Genomic DNA, 17,463 nt, shown 5'->3' with positions numbered 1-17,463 from the left:
AGAAATGAATGTGTAACACCTTTTATACAGAGATCCTATGGGCTGTGATACTTAAAAAAAAATAATTAATTATTGGGAAAGTAACCATGCAATAAAAGCCAGTTGCCTTCTCAAAACCTTCTTAGGATTTATACTAGATGAATTACTTGTATGGAGAGGTAAGAGGAGGAGAACTGTAGCTGTTTGTCTGCCTACATAACTCCTTTCTCTTGATTACAATGTTTCTGATTTCATGCTTTTGTATAAGGCCTTATTTCCAAATACAAGAGCTCTTAATGCTTTCTGGGTTATCAGAGCTGTGGACTATGAGTGGGAAATAATGTATATAAGCATAGTAGATTCAGAAAATATCTATTTGTAATAACATAGAATATCATATACATTTAAACCAAAACCAAACAAACCCAAACAACTGACAGCAGACGTGTGTGTCACAGGTGGTTCTGGGGCTGAGCAAAATGAGCAAGGCAAGGTTTCAGGTGTTCTGTATGCATTGATCTGTAGACGTGAGAAGAAACAAAACTCATTGCTTACAGCTGCTTGTGCTTAAGTTACATGATGACACCCAGTTTGTGCCTAAGCCGTTTACTAGGTGTATGCAACTAGAATCTTTTCCTTTCTATTCTTTTGGGAGACCTGACATAAAACACAGAAACTGGATGAGTATGAGTGTACATGTTTTGCATGATGAACAATTCTGAAAATTTGTCTGGCATGCTAAATGAATATCAAAGCTTTTCAAATATTTGGTTTACATTTTGAAATAACTGTAAAAGATCTGAGAGCAAACTGAGTATTGTATCTCTGCGTGAAGTAACCACACTACAGCCTCATGGAGGTGTTCATACTACTACTTTGGAGTTGTCCTTATAGATCTTAAAACATTCTCTTACCTTGATAAAATGAAATGTGAAAGATTTAGTCACAGTTGTTCATAAAGTATATTATTTATTTGCAAGTGGAATTTATATGATGTTATATGGAAACGCAGCTTATGGTGAAATTCCTTACCTGCAACTTGCATCACTTGTAAAAGTTACATGTCCAACTACGTTATAGTATGCATAAAGTTGGCACTTTGGGACAGGCAAATCATCTTATCTGGATGCCTTTAAGAAGAGCCTTTAAGGCATGATTATACTCGTCTTCTAGTTTCACTATACAGTAATACACTGTTATGTATTTCCAGCTGCTAATGTGAATCTGCTGCAGCTGGAATCCTGAACTCTAGTGATGTTTAGATTATAATAGGCTTCTGCTGATCTCCGTCATGCCAGTTGTCATGGTTTAAACCCAGTCAGGTAACTCGTTCACTCACTCCCCCCCTTCTTTCCCTCCCCCTACTCCCAGAGGGATGGAGAGGAGAATCGAAAAGAATGCAACTCCCACAGGTTGAGATAAGAACAGTTTAGTAACTAAGGTATAACACAGATCACTACTGCTACCACCAATAATAACAATGATAAAGGAAATAACAAGGGAAGAGAATACAACACCTCACCACCAGCCAGCCGGGTGACTCACCCCCCTCAGCCCGACCAAGCTCTGACCGATACCTCCTCCAACCCCGCAGTCCCAGCCCTTCCGGGTAACTCTCAGTTACCTCCTGGGCATGACGTGCTGTGGTATGGAATACCTCTTTGGTCAGTTTGGGTCAGGTGTCCTGTCTCTGCTTCCTCCTGGCTTCCCCTCCTCCCTGGCAGAGCATGAGGCTCACAAAGTCCTTGGCCAAACCAAAACATCATTGTTATCAGCTCTGTTCCCAGGCCGAAAGTCAAAACACAGAACTGCACCAGCTACCAAGAAGGAGAAAAATGACTGCTACTGCTGAACCCAGGACACAGTTATAATGAGTATCGAGAACAAAATTACTATATTTATAGTCTACTTTTCAGAAAGAATATGGAGTTGTATGTTCTTCAATATTTTGTGATTAGTATCTCATAATAAAGTAATTTCATGTAATAATCTAGTTGCAGTTTTAAAATATTTAATGTGTTTAGCAATATATTAGGAAGTTTGAAAGATGCTTACAGTCATTTTAACTTTTCCATTTCAGTATATGAATTGCTTTTCATTATCTAGGTTCAGTAATTACTATTTTACAAATCCATATTCTATTGGGTTGGAAAGAAAAGATTCCAAACACCATAAAATATTCTGTCATTACCTGACATTGAAGTCTAGCGCAATGTGTGTGTGTGTGGAGGTTGTTGTACAAAGTTGTAACCTGTGCTACTTCATCTCATTGCCTTTCAAAGTTTCACCAGGTGAAATTTAATAGAGTTTCTTGAGTTGATGCATCCTATACAGAAAAGTCTGTTTTAAAAGCGGCTTCTCTAAGCATTGTTTTTTTTCTCACAGAGCACAGCAGCTGTTGATACTAAATGAAGTGTCAGCAGAGTTGAATATCAGTATCAGAAGAGTTGAATATTACTGCTCAGGATGTATGGTCAGTTTGTAGGTTTCTTAGGTGGTGCAGTATATAGTAGTGTGTTGCCAGTTGGGTCTGCACATTAGTTTATGTCATTTATATCTGGCTTCTCTACAGATTTTCTAGTGTGTAGAAAGGACATCAGACATATGGATTAGTTTTGGTATTGCTTAACAACGGGTTGCTTATTTATGGTTTGGGGATTTTTGTGGTAACTGTGGGCTGAATATAGAAAATCAAGGCGTTATGACCTTTTTAACCTTGGATTTGAATGTCTGCTACTGCTGTCAAGAATAATTATATTCTTCTAGTAGAATAGCAGATATAAAGAATGCAGTACAATGGGTAGCTTCAAGACAGATTTGTACTTTATGGATTGAGAGTCAAAATAGTATATATTAATGGAATTGGAGGGGTGTGTTATTATTCAAGATAACCTCAATAAATGGGGGAAGTAACTTTAAAGCAAAAGAGTCTTTTAAAGAGAAGGGGGAAGCCCTATATTGAAAAAGGATAAAATAAATATGTGTAAGTAAAATGGCCAATAGGTGGGTGTACTCCAATACGAAGAGGAGAAGAAAGGGATCATTGTGGGCTTGAACACAATGTGGTGATGTTCTATTAGAGCCAAGTGCTATTTTGGAGTGCACAGACAAAAAGACAGGTGAAAGGCTGCAGTAATAATTATTCCACTTTGCACTAGTGCCACTTCAGCTGGGTATCTTGCCTGATTGCCTATAAATTGTTGAAAATCCAGGGGAAGAAAGGAAGGACAATAAAGAGGAATTTGGAAAACATACCTTAAGAAAGTGGAAGGAGGTGATTGTTTAGGCAAAGAAGAGAATTAATAAGTCTTCAAGACTGCAAAATGTTAATTGAAGGCACATGTATTCTGTTGCCATTTATATTCATGGAAGGTATGATAAGGGTTAAGTAATTGGATTAGTCTCCTACATATGATGCTTAGGTTATATGTTAAGAAAACAATTTGCCATTTAGAGGACAGGTGTGCACTAAACCAGGCTACCTTTTAGAGTAAAGAGAGTGCTTTTGGAGTCCCTGTCACCCAAGGTTACAACAATATGTTAGGCGAAAGGTCAAAACATAATTCCTGCTGCATCAAACCCAGGGAATAAAGTAGTTGACCACTTCATAACCCTTCCAAATTTGTATTTGTGTCCCGTTTTGCCTTGCACGTTCAAGAATGCATCTGATGTTCTAAGAGGAAAAATGATTGTAAAACACTATATGCATCCATACTCCCTAGTATATAGCATATATCCAGTAAGTATTATATTTTATACACATTTAATGGTATAGTTGCAATAAAATGGTTTATTTTTTCTTTTGTCACTGCAAACTCCCGTACATTTTTGCATACCAGTTCACTTGTACTTTTTCTCTTAAACCCTGAGGGGAAAAAAACTTATTAAATTGTCAGAACCAAAAAGGTTCTTGTATTTTCAAAGGTTTATCAATGAGTTTAGTAAGCAAAATGTATCTCTTTCTGAAGGAAATTACCTGATGTCATCTTACAAACTTGTGTTGTGGATAGAATGATGCAAAGATAGAATAAATAATAGATGGTTACATGTTTGAATTCCATATAATTACATAGGCATAAGTGCACAGATCTTTAATGGCTATATAAATAGAGGAAGACTTATCTAGCAGTATGTGCATTCTGATTGCATCTGCAAATATCACTAACTGGTATTTTAGAAATCTGCATGAAAGAGTGTGCAGAACTTTTGTATAAGGAAGAATATGTACTATAAAATGTAAAGGCATGTCAATATAGGCAATCAAGTGAGAGGACAAAATCAGAAGTAACTGGATTTAACCATGAGGTGTTGTTATTTATAGTTTTTTTTAAATGTATCCTGATCTAAAAGAACTCCTAACGTCCCATGTTTCTCTGTCATTGTTGACCACTCTTCAGGACTAGGCAGCAATGTATTCCTGAACGCAGAAAGTCAAAATCCCACCAAGAATTTCAGGTGATGGTGGTTTCTCTCTCCTTCAGTGCCTTTGGAAATGCTGTTGTTGAAAAGGAGGCGGTGAAGCATGCTACATTACAGCACACACTGGTGAATGGGTCTCTTAGTCTCTGAGAGCCTAATAGTTTGCATTATTCTCTGGAGAAAATGATCCTGCTAAGCCTTCTGTCACAGAGAGGAGCTTTTCCAGTCAGAGAATCAGAGCTGGTATTTAGGTGACCTAAATGACTAGTGATAATCCATCTGTTTATCCAAATGAATTAAAAAATAAAATGCATTTATCATCAACCTAAAAAGAAAATTCTAAATTGAAATAGTGTAAAAACAAATCCTTTTCTTCTGAAATTTGAAATCTGTATTTTTTTTGTTGGGGTCTTGGGAAGATGCAGTCAGTTTTTTGTTTAGTTTGGTGGTTTTTAATGTAGGCCTATTCTCTGATAATTTTTAGTGTTCCATGATCGCAAAAGGTTTTAAGATTGGAATAAAACTACAGACAAATAAGTATGTCCATCCTATAGACTTCTGATAGCTTATATTTTTTATTGAAGATGAGAGGACCTCCAGTTTTGCCAGAACTGTAAGCTACTGTATTCAGGAGAAAATCAATTCAGTGTGTTTTATGAGTGTGCCTTTCATCTTGTTTTATTTCTTAAAAAGAGCTGTTTAGTCATTATAACAGTTAGATATTGTACTGTTTTTAACTCAACCGGCATTCGTAGTATATGTAATAGATGAAATGAGAACAAGACTCTGACCTCAAACCTTTCACTTTTTTCTTTCTTCTCGTTTTCTGAAATAAAAGGTTGGGTAATCTGAGTATCTGGGAGAAATACTTTCTCCCTTTTTTATTTTCATTGAGCTATTGAAGTAATAGGAAGGATGTGTTTTTTTTCCAAAGACAAAAAAGCACAAATCGAATAATAAATCACATATAAGAGAAAAATAAAATAAATGCTAAATCAAATCTGTCTAAAAATGTTCACAAAATTGAACAGCATTGAGACAGCTGAGTGTGGAGAAAATATTGAACAACTTATAGCCACCATTTATCAAAGAACGTAATTTAACAATTGTTGGCATACAGAAAGCAAGAAGTCAGAAAGATGTATTACAGAAAAATAAAGTACAATGCATTATTGATATTTGAGAGGAAGGGTATGTTAGAAGTTTTAAAATTTGAATCCACCTTTTTACATTCTGGCAGTGATTTTTAAAAACATTGTTTCAGCAGCACAGCTACAGCAGAAATACATTTCTGATTTCAAAATGCCCTAAAAATGTTAGTTCTGTGAAAAATAACTGCCATGATTCAGAACTTGGCACCATTTTCCTTTCCTTTCCTGGTCCTTCAGAGTGGACTTCTTGACATCTCTGACCTCAACATCTTGCTGCCCTGCGATCCCCTCACTCCTGGATCTTTCCCTAGTAGCCAGTCATTTTTGTTTTGCATATGCTGTGACTAGAAGAGCCTTCAGAAAATAAAATATTGTTTAATCTTGATAGAGCTAACTATTAATAGAAGAGTTTTGTTTGTTGGTTGGTTTGTTTGTTTGTTTTTCCCCTTGGTCTTACCTAGAAAGGTAGTAGCTTTGTCATGCCTTTAAGCCTGACTTCTGAGGATATGGTCTTTCTTCCCATTTTGTTTGTCTTTCTTTTCTGGTCCTTAAAATCTTCCTTAAATTCCAGCAAAGGTAGAATTCACTGTTCACACTTTTCTGTAGTATTACCTCCCTATAAAAAATCAACTTCCTAAAAAAGACAAAGCAGAGTACCTAAAGAAATACAGCATTGAAAATATGTTCTGGTTTTTAAAGAAATCCCTGAACGTGGGGATATACCAGAGGTTACTGCCTTCTCTTTTTTTCCATTTCCTGATTGGCTTATTAATTTTGCCACATAAAGTAAATGCCAGCCAAATACAGTGAATTCCAGGTTTTAGGTTACATTGAAGCTATAAATTATTACTGGCCAGTCCTGTTCTATTATAGTTGTACTACAGAAATTTCAAAACAGTGTCCTGCTGATATGCTACTTTGAGAAGTGGGAGACTCGCTGCCTTGAAGAGGTGGTCTCTTTACTCAGCAAGCAATGAAGTCTAATGGGGAAAAAGTGAATGTGTTATGTGAAATGCAAAGCATTCAACTGACTTGCTGAAGACGTAAAGCAGATGGAGATCCTTTGACAGTTATGTTGCTTGTTGAAACCCACAGGTCTTTTGTCACTGACTTTGGTGGCATAAAAAGATGAGTTATCCCATACCTGGTTCTAACCAAGAGATCAGCCTCCCTCTGCTGAATTTCAGGCTTGATGATTCTCATTTGAAACATTTATCTATCCTTGTCTCCTGCTACGACTTTTCATGTAGTAATAAGAGGAGGTGGATACAAATTTTCAAACCTACTGGATGTAGGTTGAAAATTGTCTTCTCTGTACACAATGATGAGGAAAGTAAGAGAGAAGAGAGAAAAATTCTCTCACATTTGGGAAAAGAACTCGATGGTAATAAGAGGGAATTTTCCCTCCATCAGAACAACGAGCTGTTGATGGAAACAGTTCCCTTCAGTAGGCAGAATTATGTTTTGAAAGACCATTTTCGGCTAATTTGGCTGTTGTGCAGTTTGAACTTTAAAAATTGACTTGTAATTGGACCATGCTGCCAATGGAAGAACTTACAAGTATCAAACATGACATTTTTAAGAAGGTTACTGTCATCTAGTCCTTTATTAGTGGATTTGCAGAGCGGTATAATTGGTGTAACAAGCTTAGTAACCTGTCCTACTTTCAGTTATAATGTACAACCTTATTTATATGTCTTCTTTATTTACTGATACATGATAGGTAATAATTCTCTATCTCATGCTTCAAGATAAAGCTGTCTAATCATAGAATGGTTGGATTCTTTTAATATACATGTATATATGTAACCGTGCATGTAGATTAATATGCATGTATATGTGTACCCAGACACATAGATTACATATGCATGTACATGTATTCTGAGCTATTGAAGTACATATATAATTTTCATATCCATATTTCATGTATATAGATCTTTTTGTTCTGAATTATTAATGTGAGTATAAAGTCTCCTACTGCTTTTAAATTAATGTATGTCAGGTCCTCCAGACCTCTGTTAAGTTTAAGTGGTTATTCTGGCTTGTGGTTCATGTAGATGTAATTCTCAGGACTGAAAAAGAGGGGAAGCAAAAAAAATTGAACAGGTTGATGAATCAGTGCATTCATTATCAGCGTGTATTTGCATGAAGGAGAAACTGTTCACTTATTATAAAATTAGAATGGCACCATTAATTTTGTTTACTACGAGAGTAATTCTTAGTGCATGTAAGATTCACTGGCTATTTTGCAGGTGAATATGTCTTGTTAAATGGCCTTATGGAAGGAGTTCTGCTGAAGCATCTGCATTTGTTGTGCCTCCGCAAAGCAGAGCTGTTTCGTGGAATGCTGATTTCAGACATCGTGGGACTGATTTGTTTTAGTTTATTTTCACTGCCAGGAGAATGGTGGCAATGCAGGATGGTGCATCTGGAAGTAGGGGAGGGATCAGTGAAGAAATGAATTTTTATTAAAAAAAAAAAATAAAAAGGAAAAACCCTTGAGAACTGACATTGTAAAATGTACTTGTAAAGTTAAAAGTTGATTTTTTTTCTCTGGCACTGTCTTCATATATGGCAACTTGGCCTTCACTGCCATGATTTCTTTACTTGTCTTGGTAAAGACTGGTGAGACACCTGATCAGACATTGGGAGGTAGGGGGCAGGGAGAGGAAGAGAGAAAAAGAGAAGGAAAAAAGCCAACTTAGAACTTTTAGATGTGAACAAGAAAAGCAAAAAGACAAAGGGGATTTGGTCTTCTTTTAGTTTTTATCTGTCTTTTGGTCACAGTAAGGCTGCCTTTGAATTGTTAATGTAGTTCTGCCTTACAGGGGCCAGCAGAAGAGAAATCATGTTTTTCTGAGTTTTTTTGTTTGGTTGTTTGGGTTTTTGGGTTTTTTGTTTGTTTGTTTGTTTTTGTTGGTGGTGGTTTTGTTTTCGTGGTTTTTTTTCATGAAGTTGCTCTTGAATGAAAGCCTTTTCAGAGTGCATTTGAGAGCTTAAAGAGTTGTGGCTAGCATATTTTGTGTAATTTATAGTTAACAGTGATTCCATTTTGATTTTGGTTTCTGATTTTTCTTGTATATCAGCAGCATTATCCATGAACCTCAGAAAACAGAAAATAATGGTTCTGTTGATTTTGGCAGTAGAGCAGTTGTCAGCAGAAATTTTTGAGCTCCTATTGTCATTTTTGTGACCCCACTGTGCCTTTAGAACTAACACTATGAAACTGTGTTGTGCCAGGAGACTGAAGGAAGACTGTAGTGTCTGCCCCTCTTTCTCTTGAGTTTGAACGCTGATCACTGTTAAAAGTATTTTCTGCTCCTTTTGCTTGCATGGTGCAAGAACAATCTGATGATAGAAGTTTCAATGAATAAAACCAATGATTGTGTAACATAGATTATAAATAATTCAAGTACCTGCAGTTTAGCCAATGTTTGTTTACATCAGCTTCGCAGGCAAATGATGTTTCAAGAAATAGGAGCAAGGGATGACATAAGATTTAGGAACTTTAGAATGTACTTTTGGCAAATTGTGCTGTAAGCTTTAGAATTCATAAATGTGTTCTCCCCTCCTTGTGATTAATGGTCCATGATTTTTCTGTACTCCTTCCCATGCTTTTTGAGTGAATTTTGTGATACATTTTTCTAAGTTCTCAACACAGGTCATCTGACAGTATCATAGATCTGAACTATCTCATAGTACTGCAGTGTCTCAAATAGGCCAAATAATCCTAGAAACTGTGTTTCTTAGGCTTTGAATCAATAGTGATAAAAGTTTCTCTGTATTCTTACTTGCTCAAACTTCTGTCTAATCTATCTTTGTTCTCTTCTTGTGCAATCTTTTCCTTGCTTCCAGTGGCTGCTACAAAGAGCAAAGCTAGAGGTGAGTTTCTGCCTGCACTCTTCAATTTGCATTGCATGGTTCTGCAGCCCACATATTTCATCACAAGTTTTTTTTCTGCCTCTCTAAACAGAGAAAGATATTTTTAGATCTTATGGTATAATAGATAAGATCTATTATACCATAATCTATTATAAGATTTTTGTAATTGTCCCTAAGTGCAGACTATTTTCATTGTTTATCAATCATCACTACTCATACTGTATTTTGTTCATTGTTTCAATTCAGGAAGGTTTTAGGGAAAAAGATAAAACCGAGTGCATTGTAGTTAGATTTCTGAGATGTGTTATATTAACGTAGGGGTATTGATGGCCTTTTGATAGAAATGAAGGTATTACATAAAAATACTCATAAATATGTAAATGTAATTTATATTTTTTTATCGCCAGACATAGTCATAAATATCTGAACAGAGAACAATGAACATAAGTGTTTCCTAAGTATTTCCCATCTTTTCATGGTAGTATAAAAATAATCATTACTGTTTCTGACAGCATACCTATATATATATATATATATATATATATATAAAGGCATGCTATAATCTCTGCAGAGGTTTACGACTTCAGAGCAGCAAGGTGATTGTCACAAATCAGTGTGACAAAGAAGTAAACCATTCAGAACTAATCATGTAAGGTCAGTTGTGCTTTAAACCATTTCCTGAATTTCAACAAAGCAGTGATGCAGGAAATGTAACCTGAAGGGTGTATTTTTACTTATAGATATATATATATATATGCATATGTATGTGTATATATATATATGAACTTATATTTTAATAGAAAATCCTGAAAAGATGTATTTTATTCAAACTTATCTAACATTTCTGGTAGAAAAAGTTCAGTTGTTTGATATTTAAACATCAGATTTTAAGGCAAATATTTATGCTTCTTTACATGTAATTCGGGAGTTAAAGCTCAGTTTGTGAAGCTCAACTATATACATTGACTAGCTTGAAGATGTAGAACAATAATAATCATCAAAAAACAACAGCTGGCTGATGATGTTTGTGTATGCAAATAATAATTAAAAAACGGCTTAGGGGCTTTTTAGCCCTTGCATGGCTTTTTTTAAGATCTTTTTCTCAGAAACTTTGCATGCATTGGATGAACAAGGGGAGTGGATAAAGTCGAATTCACATATTTGTCTATGCATGCTATGAAGTTTGCTTTACTCTTTTCTGTACTGTTATTTATTCAGCTGTGATGCAGTGAGACAATGGTCAAGAGTTTAGGACCTTTATAATCAACAAAAAACCCAAGCTAATACATCCAGGGAAGCACAAATAAGCACAATTTCATCAGTATTCAGTGATTACTTCATGTACCCATATATTGCCATTCAAACAGAAACTGCCCTGGAGGCGCAGCAATTATAGAATGAGTCGGAATTACTCATAGGCCCCACTCATCTGTGAACGTTAGCACACCCTTAATTCAGAAGTACACATGCATATTGAATAAACAAGTGAAACTATATATAGTAAACAGGGGTTGACACTGTAATGAGAGAAAATCTCATAATCTGTAGCTGTGGAAACTCATACCTGTACCTATGTTTGGAATTTTCTTGCTCAGTAAATTGCACAGTGCTATCAAGAGTTGATCAGTTTTTCTTCTGGTGCTGAACAGTCCTGTGACAGAGGTACCCAATATCCACACTGAATTCACTCCTGCAATAGTTCTGACTTTTGCCAAAAGAATAAGGCCCATCTTGTTATCTCCTGTGGTGGAAGACATAAAGAAGTTGATGCTTTTCAAATTCCACTGTCTAAGCAGTAAAGAAGGATCTGTTCCTCCTTTTGAAGTATAACACTTAGCTGGCAAGCAGCTGCCTAATACAGCATTGGAATACGGCAGCTAACAACTAAGGGAATGCTTTGTTGCAGGAGGAGTTTCTCTTTCAGCAATTACCTCCCTGAAATCCAGAACTCTTATGTCTGTGCTCCTCTTTATGGATTTTTATCTCTGCTTTCTGAAATTTGGGAATTTGTGCTTGCATTTTCAGCAAGGTGAAGTTGACGCCCATGCCTGCCCCGAGTTCTGGGGCTTCCAGAACACATCAGTAGGTGGCATTCTATCAGACCACCTGTCTTGAAATGTTGTTCATTCTTTGTTAGCATGAGAAAATTCCTGCTGGTCTCTAACTTCCCTCTCTATCCTTGTGGGATTGTCTGTAAGCAAAACATTAGAGCCCTTCTTCTCAAAAACTGCATTCAATGCTCTTTCCTTAAGCATTTTCTCAGACTTTGTTGAAGGCTGTTTCTGTCAAGTGGTGTAAAGCAACTGCTGGACTCTAGTTACCTTAAATTTGTGGCACTTGAGATCAGTTTAGGTTACAAGGTCATCTTGTCTGCTGGTCGGCAGGACCTAACCACTGTGCAAGGCCCACTTAGATCTGGTTGCTCAGAGCCTTCCAATCAAATCAAAGTACCTCAAGGGTCAGAGATTCCAGAGCGCCAGGTTAGATTATTGCTATAAGTTCTTTGTTTCACCATGGGTTTATTTCTTTTTTATGCTTTAAATTACCTAGAAGAAATTGCATCAGAAATTTTGGTGGCTTTCAGAAAGGGTAAATACTTTGTTTCTGCACAGAAGGAAGGATCTTGCTTTGGACTGTCTTAGGCAGATGATGCTACAGGGCACTCATGTTCTGAACAGAACACTTGGGTCATTTCCAAGGAGTCTAATTCAAAAGAACTTGAAAGAGCAAGGGGTAATATTAAACATCAGAATTGTTATTTGTAGAACTGAATTTGATGAAGCAGAAACCAGAGATTGCCATCTAAAAATCTGGCTATCTGACCAGAGGTGTTTCAGTAAAAGAATATTTTAAGACCTGTTCCTTAACACACAGGATGAGATTTGTTTGACTTGAGCTCTTCCTCCAATGCTCCAATGAGCATTTCCTCAATCAAAAGCACTAGTTTGAAGACCTCTTGATCTCTTAAGAAGGGCTGTCCTGAGGTTTTGGTGACAATATTGTTGCAGATATCTTCTGGCAACAGTTAGCAATGGTTTCCAGGCTCAATGCTCTTGCCAGAGCTGCTAATGATGTGTCAATTTTCAGTCAGCAGGTGAAAGAGAGAGGCTGAGTGTCTTCATTCAAATGTGATTAATTGAGGGCTGGAGTTCTTCTATACTCTATGGTGCGTTTCATGTCAGCTGCTATTAATAAGTTATTTCCAGAGCTGCCCCACTAACCTCATGCAGTTAGACACTTGGCTTTCTAACCCATCAAAACTTAAATTGGAATTTCTGGTAGTTTTTCTGGCATTGGGAATGGTGTGGATGAATATGGCAACCTCCTATTCAAAGAAAAGATTGTAAATGCCAACTGCTGTTGCAGGAGGAGAAAGCAAGTCCTCCAGAGAGATCTCTCACGTTGAGACGTGCAAAATTCCTTTCTTTTCCTAAGACTTCTGAGGCCCACAGATCAGAAATCATGAAATTCCCAAGAGGAGTCACAAGTCCCACGAGAGACTTTTTGCAGAGGGGAAGATATAACTGCCTTAACATTGCAGGATTCATACTGTCCAATCTACATAAAACATGGTGGATTGGTAGGTATTTCTGCCAGGCTCCTTTCCCCCATTCTAGCTATGTGTGAAGCTCTTTTTTAATTTTCTCAAGGAGAAATAACATTCCTATCATAGTCCCACTGCTTCTCATAACGAAATACTACTGTATTACCCACTCAGTCTATATATACAAAACCTATATTGTCTCTCCAAAACTGTTATAAAAGCTGTACTTTCCTGGGCTCTAGGGGATTTCCTATTAATGAGGGATACCTTCAAACTTTTTTCTGAATTAATACTGCACTTTAAATACTATAAATGCCTTTAATTCTATTTAACTTGCCTCACAAGTTTGATATTAACAGGACTGTTTTCTGTAGCCCATTGGCTATCCAGGAGATTTTTGAGGCACATCTTTTTCTTGACTTGTATTACATCTGTGTCCCAAAGAAATTGTCCTTAATTTTGAGTTCCATGGAAATGTGGTTGGTTTTTTTCTTCAGTCATCTCTTCTACAAATACAGAGGTATTTTGTCTCTGCTTTGCTTTTAAAACAGAAGACTAATGTTACTTCAGAAACATAAGATTAAATTTAACTTTAACAACAGTACTTAAAGCATACATTTCAGTCTCTAATAAAAATCATCATAGCAGTTGATACACTGTCAAAATGCATCTTATCCAAGAGGCAAAGATCACTCTGGACTTTATTCACTTGATTTATTTTGTTTATTCTCATTATATCAGTGAAATTGGTATCAGCTTGTTTGAAATTCAAGTCATGAGGGATCCTGTGAAGAATATTATACAAATATACTCTGTTATTTTCTGCGTAGTTGTGCACTGTCTCATGTTGTCCTTTAGTTAGGAATCAATTTGTTTCTAGAGATCTTCATCAATGGATATGTTCTTATTCAATCAGCTCTTTGATTATATTTTTTTTTTTTCTTGCAGCATATGGTAGAGTTTATTGCATTGCTCTATATAAGTATTTGTTATCTTGGTAAATAATAGGTTTAATTCATCCATTTGTTTTGATGGAAAGCCAAGCCAGGATAAATTGTGTTGACCAGAACTCCCTGTATGAAGGGCGTATAGTTGGGATCCTTTCTTCAGTATTTGTAATTAGCCAAGCATATTTCTCATTCAAGGCTAAATTCAAAACTTCCAGGTGCAGGGTGTCGCACCTGGGTTGGGACAATCCCAAACACAAATACAGGCTGACTGGAGACTGGATTGAGAGTAGCCCTGATGAGAAAGACTTGGGGATTGTTGGGTGATGAAAAGCGCAACATGAGCCAGCAGTCTGTGCTCCCAGCGCAGAAAGCCATAAGCTGGGCTGCATCAAGAGAAGCATGACCAGCAGATTGAGGGAGGTGATTCTCCCCCTCTAGTCTGCTCATGAGACACCCCCCCCCCCCCGCACTACTGCATACAGCTCTGGGGTCCCCAACACAAAAGGGATGTGGTCCTGCTCAAGTGAGCCCAGAAGAGGGCCATGAAGATGCTCAGAGGGCTGGAGCACCTCTTCTATGGAGACAGGCTGACAGAGTCAGGGCTGTTCAGACTGAAGAAGAGAAGGCTCAGGGGAGACCTTATAACAGTCTTCCAGTACACAGAGGGGGCCTTAAATCTGGAGAGGGACTTTTCACAAGTGCAGGCAGAGGCAGGACAAGGGGAAATGGCTTTCAGATGAAAGAGGGAAGATTTAGATCAGATGTCAGGAAGAAATTCTTCCCTGTGAGGGTGGTGAGACTCTGGCACAGGTTGCCCAGAGAAGCTGTGGCTGCCCCATCCCTGGCAGTGTCCAAGGCCAGGCTGGATGGGGCTTGGTGCAGCCTGCTGTAGTGGAAGGTGTCCTTACCCATGGCAGGGGGCTGGAACTGGATGAGCTTTAAGGTCCCTTCCAACCCAAATCATTCTATGATTTTATCCTGAAATCACGCAAGTAACACAGCAGCTGTCCATGTTAAGAGCAGGATGAAATAAATGTACACAAAGGAGACCCAAATGCTGCTATTTGTCTTATTTGCATTATCTTCACAAAGTTCTGAGCTGTTCAGTTATTAACATCAGTCAGGCATTAGCTCTGCTGTCACAGACTTTTCTTTATTGAGGGATAGATAACTCAACGTATCATCTGCATAAAAATGACACACTGCAACATTATGGCAAAAAATACAAACTAGTGGAAGTGAATAGATGTTGAAAGTGTGAATCCAATATAGAGCCTAGGGAAACTCCATAACTCACATGAGTTTGAAAGAGCATGTATTTATGGTTACAAGCTTTCACCATTGAGACATGTAGAAATGAAAAACCTGTCATATTCCACCTTTAATACAAGGTCATTACAAAAAACTTTCCAAGGCTGTTGTAGTAGCATAGTGTCGTGGTTTAAAACCAGGCAGAGCTCCTTCACTCACTCCCCCCTCCGCCCCCTCTTCTTGCCCTCCCCCTACTCACAGAGGGACAGAGAAGAGAATTGAAAAGAATGCAACTCCCACAGGTTGAGATAAGAACAATTTAGTAACTAAGGTATAACACAAATCACTGCTGCTACCACCAATGATAATAATGATAAAGGAAATAACAAGGGAAGAGAATACATCATCTCACCACCAGCTGACCAATAACTCGCCCCCCCCCCAGCCCAACGAAGCTCTGACCGATACCTCCTCCAACCCTGCAGTCCCAGCCCTTCCAGGTAGCTCCCAGTTCCATCCTGGGCATGACGTGCTGTGGTATGGAATACCTCTTTGGTCAGTTTGGGTCAGGTGTCCTGTCTCTGCTTCCTCCCGGCTTCCCCTCCTCCCTGGCAGAGCATGAGGCTCACAAAGTCCTTGGCCAAACCAAAACATCATTGTTATCAGCTCTGTTCCCAGGCCGAAAGTCAAAACACTGCACTGCACCAGCTACCAGGGAGGAGAAAAATGACTGCTACTGCTGAACCCAGGACACATAGCATGATCTGAAGCCTGATTGAATTTTTTTCAGATATTCTAGTGCTATTGAAGTAAAAGAGCTCTTCTTTATAAAATCTTCTCTTGATATAGTTTCACCTTCTAAAGGTAGAATTTTCATATGTCACCTTAAGGTAATAAAGACATTTTTGGTGTTTATAAATAATTGTACTTTGGGGGTGGGGTCAAGGAGGAACAGCAAAGCTAATGAAGTCTTAATAAGCATTCCTTTACTGTCTTGTTGGTATTCCCTGCCCTGTAGTTCATAACCTCTGAAGTCCAGTGACTTTTTCTGCTGATTAAACCATGTCCAGTGGCTAAACCTCTGAGTTTGAAAGGTCTGGATTTCATTCTTAGGTCTGCCACAGTTTTCCTCTGTGATTTCTCATGTCACTTAAGGCCAGAGTTTTCGCATATTCAGTGGTTCTGATGGAAAAGAAAGTGGTGATGAAGAACCAAATGTGATGCTTTTTGTGAAGACAGTGCACAGAAAAGCTAAAAAAAGAAAGTTTGAAAATTACTATAATGACAGCGTAAAAGGACTGTGAAGGCACGCGTGAAACATTGTTCCTCATTACACGCTTTTGCTGTCAACACATATACAGGGGTAGTTATTTGGTAAATTTAGATAGGTAGGCAATTATTTCTGTGTTTGTCCAGTTCTTGTTCTATTTTGGTGAAAAGAATATGGAATTTTCAACTTTTAATGGTTGGCCTCCAAATATGAAAATGTGGTGCTTGGGTTTTTTGTTTGGTTGGTTTGGTTTTAAACTCCAGGGGATCTTTAGAGGGAGAAAGTGGCAATCATAGTCGTAGTGATAGATGTTTCACATTCCTCACTGCTCTTTACCTTTTGCAGTTATATTTTGGAAATACTTGGCCCTGTACCATCCGTAAGCTCTTGCCATTATTGAGACAACTAAGATTTTCACATGATGCTTTTTTACGCAGACCAAATGTTCACTGATGTAGTTCTGTTCAGAATCCTTCTGCCATTCAAGGTTTGAAGTTTTGCTGCATACTAAGGAGACTGCAAAAACACAAATCAGCTTTTTCTTTCATAGATTGAGGGACTAGATAGCAGTGCTGGAAGCACAAGTTGTACAAGCCTGTATGTCTATTTTCCTGGTTTTAGTGTGTTTTATTTTGGTATGTTTTCCAGACTAGATGTAAACGAATCAGCCAATAAGAGTTTTGGTAATGTAACATGCTCATTAAAATTCCAGGTTATAAAAAGCAGCATAGAAATAGCAAAGAAAAGTACAGAGCCTCACTGGAAAGAGATAGGTAGGGGCAGGCTATTGCTGTTGATGTGCCCTTTTCATTTGAGAGACATCTATGCTGAGCCAACATGTCAGTCATTTATTGACTAAATAGTTTAATAAGCAATGTAGAAGAGTTTGGGATGGAGTAAGGTAATGTTTGTTTTCATTCTTGTGAAGTGCAACACAGTTATGGAAGAGAGACTCGGGGGAGGATGTTCCCTTTTGAGGTAGACCTGGTTATCATCAACTAAAGCATTTTGTCAGTT

General features: G+C 37.7%; 1 protein-coding gene across 3 annotated transcripts in view; it reads left to right on the top strand.

Annotated features, from left to right (window-relative positions):
- Positions 1 to 17,463, top strand: part of CADM2 (cell adhesion molecule 2) — a 628,684-nt gene that overhangs the window by 393,281 nt on the left and 217,940 nt on the right. For 2 of the 3 annotated variants that reach the window (XM_061453970.1, XM_061453968.1), the window contains exon 2: positions 9,405 to 9,431. The exons of the other annotated variant lie outside the window; for it this stretch is intronic. In XM_061453970.1, coding sequence (XP_061309954.1) covers positions 9,405 to 9,431 — 27 coding nt within the window. The remainder of the gene's footprint in view (positions 1 to 9,404; positions 9,432 to 17,463) is intronic. 3 annotated transcript variants of the gene reach the window in all.

The sequence above is a fragment of the Pezoporus flaviventris genome, unplaced genomic scaffold (assembly GCF_033815535.1).
Source record: "Pezoporus flaviventris isolate CSIRO_AGI_PZ_B2104156 unplaced genomic scaffold, CSIRO_AGI_Pfla_v1 ptg000015l, whole genome shotgun sequence".
Classification (NCBI taxonomy): domain Eukaryota; kingdom Metazoa; phylum Chordata; class Aves; order Psittaciformes; family Psittacidae; genus Pezoporus; species Pezoporus flaviventris.
This window is presented reverse-complemented; position numbering and strand designations above follow the sequence as displayed.